Source organism: Camelus dromedarius, chromosome 8 (genome assembly GCF_036321535.1).
Source record: "Camelus dromedarius isolate mCamDro1 chromosome 8, mCamDro1.pat, whole genome shotgun sequence".
NCBI lineage: Eukaryota > Metazoa > Chordata > Mammalia > Artiodactyla > Camelidae > Camelus > Camelus dromedarius.
In genome coordinates, this window is record NC_087443.1 from 34599059 (window position 1) to 34616576 (window position 17518).

At 43.4% G+C, this 17518-nt stretch overlaps 1 protein-coding gene across 2 annotated transcripts in view; it reads right to left on the reverse strand.

Annotated features, from left to right (window-relative positions):
* Window positions 1-9546, reverse strand: part of STOX1 (storkhead box 1) — a 46264-nt gene extending 36718 nt beyond the window's left edge. Inside the window, exon 1 of one of the 2 annotated variants that reach the window (XM_031461174.2) lies at window positions 9225-9546. In XM_031461174.2, the coding sequence (XP_031317034.2) occupies window positions 9225-9534 (310 nt within the window). In that variant the 5' untranslated portion in view covers window positions 9535-9546. The remainder of the gene's footprint in view (window positions 1-9224) is intronic. The other variant, XM_064488108.1, reaches the window with a different exon arrangement.
* Window positions 9547-17518: the final 7972 nt, after the last annotated feature.

Consider the following 17518-nt stretch of genomic DNA (forward strand, 5'->3'; position numbering starts at 1 on the left):
CTAACCAGAGTGGTTCTGGTGATCTGGAAACTTTAAACTGCATCATTCACTGACTCTTCAAGTGTCAGTTTTGTTTGCAATTGAAAATAATTCTGTACTGGTGTTCTTCAGTAGTAATGCACAAGAGATTCACAAGGATATTAAAAGGGCTCAGTTCACAGTACAGTAAAAGAAAGACGACGACTATGTTTTAAAACAAGCAAACAAATAGTCTGGAGCTATTTGTCCCGAACTTTCTGGGACATGCATCCCTCAGCCGGCAGCAGAGGTTAAGAATGGAAGCATCTAAAACTCAAGGATGTCTCAATAGCTTGCTTTTCCTTGGAGAGCAGCACACATGTAAGTACACCCAGTGATGGGAACTCTACTAATGGCAAACATGGGGGAAGCCAAAGAGCACCCACGTCAGACACACAGTAGAGAGAACAGCATGCACAGACAGCCTGTGTGAAAGCCCAGCTTGTTCAGAGGACAGCACTCAGGTCTGGCTGAAGGGAAGTGTGATGGTCAGTCTTATATGTCAGCCTGGCTGAGCTACAGCCCCCGTTATTCAATCAAATGCTAACCTGGGCATTGCTGTGAAGCTATTTATAGATGTGATTAAAGTCTATAGTCAGTTGACTTTAAGTAAGGGAGATTATTGTACAAATTCTAGCTTTCTATCAGTTGAAAGGGCTTAAGAGTAGAACTGAGGCTCCTCAAAGGAAGGAATTCCATTTATGCGTAGCAGCCTTGGCTTGTGCCTGGGAGTTCCAGCCTGCCCTTCATGATGGCCAGACCTACGGATCTCAGACTTACCTTGCCAGTCCCTACACTCATGCAAAGCCAATTCTTTGTAATAAATCTCTTAATATATATCTCATACTGGTTCTGTTTCTCTGATTGAACCCTGACTGATATAGAAAGACAGGCACCCTTCAGAAGATAGGGAGAAAGAGGAGGCTCAAGCTGGACCTGGATTGGAGAGCCTTGCAATGCATGTTAAGGGCTCTGGACTTTTCCTGAAAAGATAAAGGGACCAGCAGAAGAGATCGGAGCAGATGAAGAGGAGAATTAGATCTGCATTTTAGACGCTGAGTCTGTCTACCTGTCGGGTGGGGAATGGACTGGAGTGTTCAGGGCCAGAGAGGCAGTACCACAAAAAGGGAGGAGCTGGAGCCATAATTCAGGTAGATTTTGGTTGGACAAAGTCCTCACAGTGGAAATGGAGAGAAAGGGATGGGTTTGAGAGACACTGAGTTGTTAAGTGACCTAATGGCTGGGGCATGAGGGAAAGGGAAACGGAATCCAAGCTGATTTTCAGGTAGATGGCTCTTTTCATCCCACTGGACCTCAATGCTACAGAGCAGCAACTAGAGATGACTTCTCTTGTCCACCAAAACATGAAGCCAAGGACACTCACTAACTACCCAGATGCCACACAGAGATCATCCAGCTTGACAACAATATGCCTACAATATGCCTGTTGTGAGCCCTCTGTCTCCTTCAGACTGAACTCTTCAGCTGCCCCTGCACAGAATAAGGTAAAAGGCAACATCTGGTGGAACAAAGCCAGAAAAACATAGCTGGAAAGATCTAGATAGGAAGAAGGGAGGCGAGAGCAGGGGCAAGGTCAGAGCAGCTGTTTCTGCCATTTCCCAGGCCTTGGAGTGGACCAAAGGCCTGGTGGGAATCTGATAGCCTCACGGGGAGTATGAGTGCCGAGGCACTGGCTGGTGAAAAATACCAAAGCCTTCACAGGAAGCCTGTTAGGACTGGTGTTGAACAGAGAGGAAGGCAAGAAACCCAAGCAACACCAGCCACATCACAGCCTAGATTCCATTTCCTGTCTGTAAAACGGGCAGAGTTATTCCAGCTTACAACCAAACAGAAGAAAAGGGATAATCAAGCTAGAAAAGACTGAAAGATCTGCCTGGGAGAAGAGAGAGATGGAACAGAGGCATTTGTTTTTGGTGACTGTCTAAATGATGTTGTCATGAACATTAGTTTCTCTATGGTCATGACATTTTCAAAGAGGAAAAGACAGGGATTAAAAACATTCATTTGGACAGCAGCATGTAAATCAATGAAGCTAGAACACTCCCTTACACCATACACAAAAATAAACTCAAAATGGATCAAAGACTTAAACATAAGACAAGATACAATAAACCTCCTAGAAAAAAATATAGGCAAAACATTATCTGACATATATCTCAAAAATGGTCTCCTACGACAGTCTACCCAAGCGATAGAAATAAAAGCAAGAATAAACAAATGGGACCTAATTAAACTTACAAGCTTCTGCACAGCAAAGGAAACCATAAGTAAAACAAAACGACAACCTACGGAATGGTTTTTGCAAATGAAACCGACAAAGGCTGGATCTCCAGAATATATAAGCAGCTCATACGACTTAGTAAGAAAAAAACAAACAACCCAATCCAAAATTGGGCAAAAGGCCTAAACAAGTAATTATCCAAGGAAGAAATACAAATGATCAATAGGCACATGAAAAAATGCTCAATATCACTAATTATCAGAGAAATGCATATCAAAACTACAATGAGGTATCACCTCACACCAGTCAGAATGGCCATCATTCAAAAGTCCACAAATGACAAAAGTCCACAAATGACAAATCGAGAGGCTGTGGAGAAAAGGGAACCCTCTTACACTGCTGGTGGGAATGGAGTTTGGTGCAGCCACTGTGGAAAACAGTATGGAGATTCCTCAAAAGACTAGGAACAGACTTACCATATGACCCAGGAATCCTGCTCCTGGGCATATATCCAGAAGGAACCCTACTTCAGGATGACACCTGCACCCCAATGTTCATAGCAGCACTATACAATAGCCAAGACATGGAAACAGCCTAAATGTCCATCAACAGATGACTGGATAAAGAAAATGTGATATATTTATACAATGGAATACTATTCAGCTAAAAACCAACAACATAACACCATCTGCAGCAACATGGATGTTCCTGGAGAATGTCATTCTAAGTGAAGTAAGCCAGAAAGAGAAAGAAAAATACCATATGAGATCTCTCATATGTGGTATCCAAAAAAAAAACCAAAAAACAAAAAAACATAAATACAAAGCAGAAACAGACTCATAGACATAGAATACAAACTTGTGGTTGCCAAGGGGGCAGGGAGTGGGAAGGGACAGACTGGGATTTCAAAATATAGGACAGATAAACAAGATCATACTATATAGCACAGGGAAATATATACAAGATCTTGTGGTAGCTCACAGCAAAAAAAAAAAAAGTGACAATGAAAATATATATGTTCATGTATAACTGAAAAATTGTGCTCTGCACTGGAATTTGACACAACATTGTAAAACGACTGTAACTCAATAAAAAAATGTAAAAATAAAATACTCTGAAAGCCACTGTTCTATAATTTAAATAAATTAAAGAACAAAATTTAATACAGGGTAAAAAAATTCATTAGTGAGGGTTTGCTTCTGATAATGGTGGACTAGATCCTATTAGACCAACCCTCTTGCAATAACAGCCATACATTTGGACAAAATATAAAAACCTTTACCTAAAGGTATTTAAAAGCAACCAAATCAAATAAACTGGACGGAAGGTCCTTTTGGAAGGAAACGACAATGGATAATTTTTTATAGCTCTTCAACGAAGGCCAGGCCCCAGTAGGAGTCAGGCTGAGAGGCTAAAACTTTGGTAGAAAACCCAAAGTCAACAGCACAGGAAACTATATTCAATATCTTGTAATAACCTTTACTGAAAAAGAATATGAAAATGAATATATGTATGTATATGCATGATTGGGACATTGTACTATACACCAGAAATTGACACATTGTAACTGACTATACTTCAATTAAAAAAAAAAGAAAAGAAAACCCAAAGCCAGTCTTACTGGCTTAAAGAATCTAAGGCCACTTTGGAGCAGCTACAACAGCAAGAAAGTGATGCTGAAAAGAATGAGCTATGGAGCTGGAACCCCAAATACTGCATGTAAACTCAGCCTGACTCTATGGCTAAACCTATACATGCAGAGGGCACAAGTAGCCTACCTAAGAGATTTTAGCTGCCATTTACTGCAGAGGAGATAGAGTCCAGAGATTTGAGCTGAGCCAAATTAACTGCCTGATTAAATAAATATACAAAAAAATCAAACTCTACAGAGGAACATAACAATCTAGAGTCTCTACAACATATCACTTATAATGTCAGAGATACAATCCACAGTACTAGACAATACAGAAATAGGAAACTGTGACCCATTCAAAAGAAAAGGCAACCAGTGAGACTGCCCTGAGATGACTGAGATGTTAGAATTACAAGGATTTTAAAGAAGCTGGTGTAACTGTGCTGAATGGTTAAAAAAGAAAAAAAAGAGAAAATATGCTTGTAATGAACAAACAAATTGGAAATCTCATCAGGGAAACAAATTATTCGAAAATAACCAAACGGCATCTACACAAGAATAAAAATATATGTCCACACACAGACGTGCACAGGAATGTTCATAGCAGCATGAATGATAGTGGCCAAAAAGTGGAAACAGCCCAATAACCATCCACTGATGAATAGATAAGCAAAATGTGGTGTAACTATAAAATGGAATATTATTCAGCCAGAAAAATGATGCCATACATATGATACAACATGAATGAGCCTTGAAAACATTATGCTAAGTGAGATACCAGACACAAAAGAGCACATATCATGTGATTGTATTTGTATGAAGTGTCCAGAATAGGCAAATACATAAAGACAGAAGGTAATTAGTGGTTGGCAGGGGCTTGGGGAGGGGAATGATGAGAAATTGCTAATGGGTATAGGGTTTCTTTTTGGGGTGATGAAAATGTTCTAGAATTAGATAATGGTGATGATTGCACAACACTGAATACACTAAAACCTACTGAATAGTACACTTTTAAATGATTAATTTTATATTATGTGAATCACATTTTTTTTTAAAGGTAAAAAACATTATCGGAAACTGGGTGATGAATATAGCCCTTTGTACTATCTTTGCAATCTTCCTGTAAATCTAAAATTAATCCAAAATAAAAAGTTTGTTTAAAAATAATACTATTTATAATAGCATCCAAAACCAGAAAATTCTTAGAAGCATAAATTAATAAAAGCTATTTAAGACCTGTACGCTAAAAAATGCAAACCACTGCCAAGAGAAATTAAGAACACTCAAGTAAACAGAGAGATATATCATTCCATGGACTGTCAAGATGTCAATTCTCCCCAAATAAGGGAGACCAACCATCCCAGTTTGCCTGGAATTGAGGAGGTTCCCAAGACTCAAACTATCATTTCTAAAATCAGAGCAGTTTTGGGAAATCCAGGATGAGTTTCTCATATAACTTCACATCGATCTATTGTTTCAATACAGTCCCAATCAAAATCCCAGCTGGATTTTTTTTTTTTTTTAAGTAACTGACAACCTAACAGGGGAGGTTATAGCTCACATGGTGGAATGCATGCTTAGCATACACAAGGTCCTGGATTTAATCCTCAGTACCTCCACTGAAATGAATAAATAAATAAATCCCTAATTACCTCTCCCTTTCCCCCCCAAAAAATAAAATTTTTTTAAAAATTCCATTAGCTACTAAACCCTACAAGATGCCCCACTGCAAATTCATGCTAGGACTTTAAGAACAAGGCAGAATAGGAGTTGGACCACTCCCTCTCCTCACCATCTCTACACACACCCCTATGCCATTCCCAAAAGCATGTAAGTTAGAACATTTCAGATGTTTGCCCAACTGCTGTACCATCAGGTACCAGGTACCCTTGAGCTGTTCCTTCTCTCCCAAACCAGATCCCAGAAGAGATACTGAAAAGTACAGTGCCCTCTTCCATAGGGCACTTGCAATTTTGCCCTGAGCAGGCAAGAGCAACATGAGAAGCGGGAAGACCCTCCCATCACCTCCCCTTCACCAGCCTGACCTGCCTGATCTTCAGTGCCCACCAAAGCACACACCAGGGAACTCTTGCCCATCTAAATCAGAGGCAGCTCTCACAGCACCCACCCATGTCACCACGAGATGGAGAAGGCTGTGTGTGAACCAGCCAGCTTCCAGAGCATAGCCTCCCACTCAGTTATCCCTTTGTGAACTGAATATGAACTAAACAGGCTGATTCCGTTTTCTCCTTGAGTACATGGAACTCTGAATGAAAGATGCATTACAACACAGAAAATAGAATAGTACCTGGTATATGAATAAATTAATGAAGCAAGTATTTGAAAAAGCCACAGGCATTTTTATTTAATGAAAAGAAAGATGAAAGTCCATGCTGGGGGTGAAAAAGTTGGGGATATCTCAGCTATAAATTTCAGGGAACAAACTTGTTTGGCCAAGTGGCCTTCCCTCCCTTACCCCAGGAAGCCATCATTAACCTTTCACCTCCCCAGTGGGTGTGGTCCCAGAATAAGAACTGATTCACCCAAACAAATACAGGTGTCCCCTACCCCTACCACCTGCAGTGGCTCAGCCTGGGAAGCAGAGAACTCCCTCTAGCCTCCTTTCATTTGTTAATCTCATTTGCTAGTTAAAGAAAAAAAAAAAAAAACACTTGAGGATTGGAGCACAAAAAAAGTTAGCTCCTGGTAACTGTGCTAAAGACCCTTTGTCCCCTTTTCAGGGAAATGCTCTCAGTTTGGGAACTATTTTTCTCACCAGAAGAAATGGTGAGGTAGACAAAGTGAAGAGGGGAAAGAAAAGGCACAAACCATGTAGAAAAAAAAACTCCTGCAGGCCTTAAGTTCAGGTCTGCCTCTGGAGCTCAGGTCATTCCTGTCTGCCTGGCCAAAGTACTCCCTCCTCATATTTTACCAGGCCCCCATGAGCCCCACGTCCAGAAGCCCATAAACTGGATGGCCATCCCTCCCTACATTTTGTTCGAGCTGGCCAGAAACACTCCCTATACCCAAACGCTCTTATGCAGGAGTAAATGAGCCTTAAAAAAAACAAACAAACAAACAAACAAAAAACTACAGCAAAGAGTCCAAATTGATCCTTTATGTCTTTTTCTAACATTTTGCTCTTTTGTACAAAGTAACAGCGAGAATGGGGTGAGAATCTGCAATAGTGCACCGCTGCTCTCCCTTTGCCTTCCTGGAAGCTTATTTTCACTTCTGGAAACCAGTGCTGCCAGACTCAGGAAAGCAAGTGGACTTCATGAAACTTCCAGTTTCTTTGGAGGAAGATCGCTCCTCCTGCCTGCATCACGCTCTGGGACTCTGAGATGGCTCAAGAGCTGCCTTGATGCCTCCTCTCCTTAGATCTGACCCAAGAACCCCCCAAGCTAGACTAGTAATTAGCAACTCTATTCAAAACAAACCTCCGTCTCCATGTGCATCCACTGACCAGCATCAAAGATCTTTCCCTGTTTTGCTCCTCACAATGTCCTAACAGGTGGTTTTGTAGCAATTCCAGCTAAATGTCCAAACTCTCATCAGGACTCTGTTAAAAACCTCAAAAGCATTCCTGCCAAGAGACCCACATCAGGGGAGATGATTCAGTGTAAAGACGACACTGTATTGAACACTCTATAGAATACAGTGTCCATCACATCCTGAATTGCGCAGTGAGGCAGCACTACCTAGTGGGTGGAGAATCAGAGCACCTGGTGACATGTTCACTTTGTCCACTGCATCTTGCAGATGGTAGCAAATAGGACCAATGCAAGAATCAGTATTCACCCCTGCTGGCTGGACCCCAGGTAGCAGCGGTATCAACTGCTGCCTCTGGCTTAGCACAGGCCTGCTCTATTTCACCCTCAGGTCTGGACCCCAACTCCATCCACTCCCTCTCTGCAATGTACTCTATGCTCACCCTTTGAGAGAGGGTGGGAGAACCGCTAGTTCAAACCAGAAAACTGAGGACACAAAACTGAAAAGAGTTTTTCATCCAGCCTGTCTGAAAGACCCCTTCCCCTTGGAGAATTTTGGCTTAGCTACTTGGCTCACTGCTATCAAAGCCAGAAACCTATTTTCTTCACTCACTCCTGCAAGCAAAAGGAGATGAAATGTGTGTATGTGGCTTTGCAAATGAGCTCTTTTTCATTTTTAAGGGAAGAAAAAGGGGAAGGGGTAGAGGTACCACCCAGAATTGAATGCATGGAGATGAGAAGCCAAGGTTTAACCTCACTGGCCTGGGATGTGGAGTCATCATCTCTGAACAGATGATACACAACATCAAGTGCCTCACGCTACCCTGCTCCCTTACCCCTGGGGACTAATAATGTTTATTTGCTGCTCCTTCTCCTCAGATGGGGGAGGAGGATGATTTATGCACCGAGACAGAGAGGGGTTCCTCGTTAAGAGTCAAATTTTAGGACCAGAACAACTGGTGACTTGTCAACAGCACACCATCGCACGGTCCTCATGACCCAACATAAATGCAGACAGACAGAACCAGGCTATTACAGGGCGCTGATGCCCACCGTTGATGGATGTCAGAGACCACTCAGTGGTGCAACGTTTTAAGTCCTCAAATGAGAAGCTATTTTACACTTGTGAAAAGCTGCTGTCTCCCTCCTAACAAACGGGCTCTCTGAAAAGACTGAAAAGGAGAAATTCTCTCTATTTAGCTAATGGGATGGGATGTGTCCAGAGGGCCATTTGTCGTTTCGTTTTCCCTAGCAGTTAATGACCTCAAATCTTCTGCTAGACCCTGATCCAAGACCACCATATCATCGAGTACAGCAGGGCATGAAAACCACAGCCTGCTGTCTGCTCCAAGTCTGTAATTAAAAAAAAAAAAAAAAAGCAGCAACCAGTTCACAATCGGTAGATTCTGGCCATTCCCTGATGTACACTTCCTAAGAGCCCCCACGGAGCCGAGACAGAGGCCCCTGTTTTCCGAGGGCAGCTCTAGCTCCCCGGGCCCAAAGCCTCTCTGTCTAGAGCATCACTTTCCCAAGTAGGAAGTTCCTTCGACCAGGAACCTGTACACTCCAGTGGTTAAAAGAGTTGAGAAACGGAGACACCCTGGAGATGGCCCAGGGCAGCGCCCAGGACTATCCTGGGGAACGAAGCTGCTGTCCCAGCAGAAGGGGACGTCTTAGGACAGCCCTTCTCCAGCCACTTAGCCTGGCCTCCCAACCCTTATCCCCCTACCGCCAGCTTCCGCTGTCTCAGAGTTGAGCGTCGGCCGCACACGACCCTGTGGCCAGAGCTCGGTCCCCGGAGCTTGTGCGGAGCACCCTCCCCTCCAAGCTCCGCACTCACCCACCGCCCGGATGCGGAAGCCGCGCGGCGGGCGCAGCGCCCGGCGGCACCAGGCGTCGCGCAGCACCTGCAGGCTGGCGGGAGGCGCGTGCACCAGCAGCACCCCGCGCCGGAGCCAGCCCTGGAAGGCCAGCCGCGAGGCGGCGCGCGCCAGCCGCGAGTTCCAGAAGCAGCGCGCGTTAGCGCGACGGAAGGCGCGGAACACGGCGTGCCCGCCGGACTCTTCAGCGCCCGTCGCCGCCTCCGGCGCCTCCAGCCTGCAGAGCACCAGCGCCAGAGAGCCCGGCGCCAGTTGCACCGGTCGGGCCATGCTGCCGCGGCGGCCGGGGCCCACAGCCTAGCGCATCGCCGGGCGCGGCAGCCGCGCAGCACTGGTGGCTGTGGCCGGCGGGAGGGATCGGCTTACTGCGCGCGGCGCCGGCTGCCCGGGGAACCGGTTTCCAGGGGGCGGGGTCGATGTGCTCAGCGGGCCGGGGGTGGGGCGGGACTCGCAGCTTGGGGACGGCCACTGCTCTCACCCGCCAGGCGCCCAATAGGGGTTTCCTAGTGTTGACTTACCAGGTCATTCTCCACACCCTAGCCAGGGCTCTGCCCGCCCAGTACCGCCCCCCACCTCCCACTCCAGGCGACTCCCTTCACTTCCCAGCTCCTCGGCGGCCCGGAGTGCTTCTTGACTCTATGGGCCCTGCAACCGGGGCTCTTCCAAGACCTAGGGGAGCTGCTCAGTCGCCGGAGAGCCGAGCAGCCTCCAACTGAGGCGCGAGCGGCACGGCGGCTACGGTTCCTCAGAGCCAGGAGGACCAGAATGGCCACCGTCGCCCTGATTTTGGGGGTCGAGCCCAGTGAGAGAGGCCACGAGGGACAGACTCTGGGGATGGGAGTCAGAAGAGCCAGGTTTGAGTCTCCGTCTGCTCCTAATAAGTTTACACGAATTCCTTCCCCTCTCTCTCAGCCTCAGTTTACTGTCCTATAAAATGAGAGGTTGGGACTCGATTCTAAGGACCTTTTTCATCTATTACTTTACGAACTTTACGAAGGTCTAGTTCCGCTCCTGAGATATCCCATAGACTTAAAGTTGTAAGGGACGGAAAGTGATCCAGAGGTGACACCTGTTTTGTCTGGGGAGGCGCAGTGGTGAAATTCGTGGGATTCAGCCCTGGATTGAGATGGAGATTCCGAAAAGAATCCCCAGGAGTGAAGGGAGAAGGGCTTGTGGTCTGACACAATAGACTCTAGCCAGTGCCTCAGAGCAATGAGGAACAATTCAGATGCTGAGGGGTGGAAAGGCTGGAACCCTGATTGTGGCACAGGAAAGAACAGGGAAACGGAGAGGAAGGGCATTATTACTACAATTAGCACAAGATGAGGGAGCAGAGGTGCTTGGCAAGACCTGGGAGTCATTCCCACTCCCTCAGCTTCTCCGTCATCAATAACAACTACAACAACTTGAGATAAGCTGTGCCCTGCCCCTAGTGAGTCTATCATCATAAATGATGGTAATATTGTTCATAACCATAGCTAACATTTATTGAACACTTTATGGTGGGGGCCTTAATTTCACCACTCTTTGTTAACTACTATTAGTATCTCTCTGTCTTTTTTTTTTTTTAAACAGATGAGGAAACCAAAGCTAAGGTTGGATTAAGAACTGTTTCCCAGTCACATAGATAATGAGAAATGGAGTCAGACAACCACTAAGTCAGGGTTCCCTATGACAAATAAATATGAGACAATTTTCAATTCAAATAAGCATGCAAACCTGAGACAGCCATCTCACATCTGAATTCTGACTCTGCGATGGATGGGTGGATGGATGGATGGATAAATACAGCAGAGAGTGCAAATGAACTAAATGTCTATGTCTGTATAACCTGCACAGGGACGGCCAAACTTCCCTCTATCATCATGGAGTTCTCTCTATCATGGCACTCACCTTGCAGTATCAAGGATGACTTTCCTGTGTTCCCAACCTGGGAAGCTATGGCTCTTATCCCCATATCTCTAGCATCTACTACAGTGTCTTTTCCATAATAATGATGGTAATAATTCCCATTTATCCTCAGCTCACTCTATCCCTAGAACTGTACTAAAAGTTTTACATGTGTGATCTAATTTTATCCTCAAAATTAATCCTTTGAAAGAGGTAATATTATTGAGCCCCATCTTCCACAAGAAAAACAAAAGCTTAGGGTTTAGGTAGCTTGCCCATGAGGACAAAGCTAATAGATGGTGAGGCAAAGATCCCAGTGTCTCCTTGCCCACACACCCGGCTAGAGCAGCAGACTGGGAGACTATCACCCTGACTCATTGGACCTGTGGCCTCGTGTGAAAAGTTGTCCTGAGCTTGATTCTCTGTTCTAGGAATTTGAACTGGAAATACACAGAGACAACCATGTCCTTACCAGCAAGGTCTGTGGCTGCAAGAAGGCTGGCAGGTAGACTCCTGGCCTGAAATCATGCAGTAGAACTGTCTTATTAAACTGTGGAAACATTCATTCAGATGTGCAAAATTTCCCTGATCATTTTATTTAAGCTAGTCCAATTAACAATGTGAGAAAAAATTTTAAACTACAGTCAACTACATAGTCATTTGTTTTCCTGAAGGATCAACTACCTTCCAGATATTTCCAAATTGCTACAAAATGGAACATGTCTTCAAAGAAATGGAAAACTGTAGGCCTTCACCCTGAATGGCCTGTATTACGTGGCAAAACTAGGGAAACAGGAATTTCTCAAGGGCCTTCCATCTTTGTTCAGGTCACTGCAGCCTGAACACAAACATTTTAGAAGACAGCTTTGTTATCATTCTCCATTTAAAGAGGCACAGAATAGTCAAATTAAACCCAAAATGTCTCAGGATAGAGGGATTTTTTCTCTTCTTTTCTTTTCTTAGGGATTTTTTTTTTCAATTGTGTGTTTTCAGTGAACTTTATCCCTGAGAAAGGACCAATTCTAACACTGTGTATAAATCCAAACAGCATGTGATGCAGTCATTAAAAAGATTGAAACAAAACTTTATGTACTGATACAAGACAATATCCCAGATAGATATTTTCAGTAAAAAACAAAAGTAAATATCAGGTATAGTAAGCAAAAAAAAAAAAGAGAGAGAGAGAGAGAAAGAAAAAAAAAGGAGGAGTGGTGAGGGTATAGCTCAGTGGTAGAGTGCATAGATGAGCCTGGGTGCAATCCCCAGTACCTCTATTAAAACAAAGAAACAAACAAATAAACCTAACTAACCTCCCCCCACCCCCAGCCAAAAAATAAATGGGCACACATAGTCATGTGTGGCTGGAAGATCTCTGGAAGGGTACATAAGAAGCTGGTGATGGGCAGGAAGGGATAACTTGGGAGTCTGAGATTTACAGATACTAACTACTATATATAAAATAGATAAACAACAAGTTGATACTGTAGAGCACAGGGAACTATATTCAACATAGTGTAGTAACTTAAAGTGAAAAAGAATATGAAAATGAATATATGTATGTTCATGTATGACTGAAGCATTATGCTGTACACCAGAAATTGACACAACAGTGTAAACTGACTATACTTCAATAGAAGTTTTTTTTTTAAAGAAGCTGGTGATAACAGTGGTCACCCCCAGAGAGAGGAACAGGGGACAGGGTAAAAGGGAGGCTTATTTTTCACTGTGTTTACCACGTTCAAATACTTGTTAAAAAAAAATACTCTCGAGAAGGTATATGAGAACATTAAGAGATTAGTTCTGGTCATTTTGAGAAATAGGATAACAACTGTCCAAATGATTCTCTCCAGAGGAAATATTGCTAACAATTTACTTCACTTTTCTTCTCTCTTATTTTCAGATGATCCCTCTCTCACCCACTTTATCAGGCCTGAAATTCCTGCCCAGACAACACCCCCTTAGAAAAGACTGTGTCCAAAGTCACTGTTAAGGGCACATACATTGCTTCTCCCATTACCACATTTTTGTGAAGATTTATTTAGCTCATCCAGTTTGCTTTTGACTTTAAAAGCACAGTGGCCTTTCATGGGACAGGATCTGTAAAGAACTTTTGGGCTTCAAGACCATTGAGGAAGATTAAGACGCCAGGACTTGTGCAGACTATAGTCCAAGGCATCAGTCTTGAGAACAACAGTGAGAGGGGTTCTGAGGCAATGCAGTCAGGACCATTGTGGGGGTCTCTCTGAACCAACACTGACCTTCAGAACTTGGTGGTCAGTGGAAGTGGAGGAGCAGCCCTTGACATAAGTAATGTGTAGCAGCAGGTACCAAGGTAACTATAATGAGCACCCCAGGAAAAAGACCAGGGCCCCTTTCCCCATTTTCTGGGTATCATGTAAATCTGCAAGCTTTTTCTTATTTTTGACAGTTCCAAGGAGTGAACTTCCCAAAATATGGTCATGACTTTTTGGCCAACTCTGGCAAATGGAATTTGGAGTTTGATTTTATTTGGTTTAGAGAACTGGACCTGAAGGGGAACAGATTCATTCTTGCTACACTATAATTGCTAGAGAAGATGAACTGAATCATTTGACACTCACATCTGCCTAGTTTCTGTCCTAAGAAGAGCATTCAATGCTCTTTACACCCTGACTCCTGCCTGCTTTCCAGCTTCATCTCTACTTCCACCCTTGGCCTCCTCCAGTCCATACCAGGATCTTAGGCTCCAGCTACTCAAAATTACACACCTTCCCAAACGGGCTCCCACATCTTTGCTGACACTAGTCTCTGCCTAGAAGGCCTTTCCCCTTTCCACCAGGTGTTATGCTACAAAGGCCAGCTCATAAAACCTGTGACACATCCCGGAAGATTAAATCTGTTCTTGGGGAACATTGTTAACCCTCTTATAACCCGTGTGTTAAAGGCTGCAATATTTAGTTACCTGTTTCACCAGGCAACCTGAGGTTCCTTCTGGGCCAGGCTCCAGCCTGATTCATCTCCATGACCCAGCAAGTAGCCCTTTGATTTGATTCACCTGAATCAAATCTAACTCCACTCCTGCTTGATCCAAGATACTCCTGCTTTTCTTGCTTTCTTGCTAGGCTCATGTCACCATGCACAAAACCATTTTTGGTTTGAGGATGAATCACAGGAAGACCTTGGTGTCCAACAGTCAGTGCCCCGGGGCAAAGCCTCAAGGAACAGGCCCACCTAGGCCTCATTCAGCTAGGCGTCTAGAGTTCAGTGGTTTCTCTGGAGTCTGTTTACAACATACCTGTTATACTGAGGATTAACCACCTCAAATTTTTTTTCCCCACCAAAATTCATCAGGCTAAATTTCTTTCCCCTTAACACAGAAAAATCAAGCCTTGATACTTAAGGCTGATTGAGAAAGCATTTCATATCTGGGTTCTCCTTATTATGACCATTTCTGCTTCTCCAGCACATTTCTTCCCTTTATCAGAAAAACAGCAACAAAGCCTTGGAGACTTAAAAAAATTTTTTTGGAATATAGGTGATTGAGGTTTTTGTTTCTATTTCTCAAAGGGAAATGTGAGGGTATCCTAAGCAACTCTGTTTACTCAAAGGACAGAGAAAAGGACATAGGGTCAAGGATGGACGTTTAATGTCATTTCTTTTTAAAGAAAAAACATTACCTTCTTTATTTTAGCTGCTTAACTTAGACAAGACTCTGGACCACAGTAGTTTTATCTGTAAAATGGGAGTGAAAATACTCGGCTGACCTGAAGAATTTTTTTGGGGGTGGGGGGTGGAGTTAGGTTTATTTGTTTATTTATTTATTTATTTTTAGGTTTTTGGTGGGGAGAGAGGTAACTGGGTTTATTTATTCTTAGAGGAGGTACTGGGGATTGAACCCAGGACCTCCCACATGCTAACCATGCAGTCTACTTACCACTGAGCTATACCCTTCCCCCAACCTCAAGAATTTCTTAGGGTCCCTTCCAGCTTCATGATTCTAGTTCTACTTTCATGCCCAGCAGTAGGAACCCTAATGCAGTTTAAATAATCATTGAGCGCAATGAGGTACTAAGGGATGCAAAATCAGAGACTAAGAGCCAGATCCCCAAAGCTGATTCTGAATGAATTGCCTTTAAACATTTTGCTTCTTTATCTTCTCAATGGCAAGAGGCCAAAAGAAGAAAGAAATATGGGATGGAAAAAAGATCCTTAGCTTGGAACACTAAAAGCCTAAGAATACCAGAAACCCCATGATTCTGATGTGAGAAGTGATAAAAAACAAAAACAAAAGCAAAAAACTATTCTGACACTTGCTAAAATGGTAAGGAAGATTTTATTCAAGACTATTGCAGGGGAGGGTATAGCTCAGTTGTAGAGTACATGCTTAGCATGCATGAGGCCCTGGGTTCAATCCCTAGGACCTCCATTAAAAATAAGTAAAATAAATAAATAAACCTAATGACCTCCCCCCCAAAAAAAAAACAAAATAAAAAATTTTAAAAAGACTATTGCAAAGTCTGGACAGCAAAGACAGCTGCAAAGCAAAGACAACAGAGAAACTGGGGATTTTTTGCCAAGGAGCAGAGTTGACGAAGTCAAGTCAGAGTGAAGATGGAAAATTACTAACAGGAGACATCAAGGGTAAGGGGATTCTTGCAAAACTGACCTAACAGGATTCTTGCTAAAGTTGCCTCAAGGATTTATACATCAAGGGTAGGGGATTGAGAACTTGATCAGGTATCAAGGGTGAAGGATTCACACTAAGCTGACTTAGCAATATTCTTGCAAAGACTGGGCTGGGCAGGCAGAAGACAGGACGGGGCCCAAGATGGAGGCCTGGTCAAAAAGAGGGCTCAGAAGAACCTGACTATATACAATTGGGTCAAGGAGAGTCTTTATCAGGAGCCAGTACAAACTTCCCATCACTCTGCCCCTCCCTACTTTGTTAAAGGAGTTAACATCTATAAAACATTTGAAATACCCAATAATTCCATTTTTGTCTGGGGAGGACAGAACTGGAATAATTATCACAACGTTAACAGAAACTATTTCTAGAGATTGAAATTATAAGAATTCTTATTTCTTTGAAGATTTTCCATACTTATCAAATATTCTACAATTAAAAAGAGCCCCCCCAACCCCCACAAAAGAGGCCCCAATAATTTTTGAGTTAAAGGAGGTAAAGGCAGCTGGCTCTTCTGCACTGGAGCCATTAAAGCCAATAAGCTTTCTAACCAAAATGAGCAGACTCCATCACTCCACCTCCTTATTAAACTCAGGGTCAGAGGGCAGGTCTCAGAGCTGGAAAAAATTACTTCTGGAAAGAAAGTTAGAGCAGCAGCCTGTCAAGAAAGCATGCAACTAACTGCCCTGCAGCCAGAGCAAGTCAGCAAAATTCCTATTATTTGAAACATGGAAAATCAGATTACCTCTTTCCTGGACACCAGAAAGTAAATATGGAGACCTAAGGCGAGATGCCAAATCGAGTTTTGGGATTTTAAAGGAGAAACCACTTCCCTTCAGTTTCATTACAGCAGAGGGTGTAAAGCTGGGCCTCATATCCCACTATTTACATGCAAATCCGATAAAAAATGAGTTGGCCCCATTCCAAGTGCTCAGATCTCAAAGGAACTCTGTTTCCTGTGAGGCCCCTGCCTTCTAGGCACAAGTCTCTCTTCTCTGCTTTCTTATGGGGGGAGGGGAGAGTAGGTGCTAAGGCACTGAAATCATCATGGATCAGGAAACAAACTGCTGCTTTCCCCCTCCTGACAGTCTACCTGTTACCAGTTATTTAAGCTTCTTAACGGCAGGAATTCAGGATTAACTTTTATTTATCTGTATATCCTCTAGAACCCCCCAGCACTGCTCAAAGGCAGGGAAATTGTTCCCTGAACAAGATGATAAAGAACAAAAGTGTGGTACTAGAGGACTAGATGTTCAACTCAGTACCAATCAATTCTAGTTTAAGATTAAATAGATGTAGTTCACTCAACATTCTACAGCGGATCCAGATGAAACATGAGGCCTCATGGAAGTACTGCAATACAAGAGCAAACACTTACTGAGCCTGCTAACTTCCAGACACTTCCTTGGGTAATAAAGGAGGATACACAGATAAAACATGAGTTTCCATTAGTTCAGATAGCTTATAATCTAGTGTTTTTCAAAACCTCAGAGACTTTATAACAAATGCATGACAAGAAAAACAAAGTGAGGGAGAAGAGAATATAACTTTTAAAAGAGACTAAGAGGCATGCCAGCCAAAACAATGGCAGGTGTGGGCCTTTTTGGGTCACTGCTGCTTTGAACAAACTGAATGTAAAACAATTTATTAGAAATGCAAACACTGGCTATCTGACACAAAGAACAAAAAGAGAAATGAAGA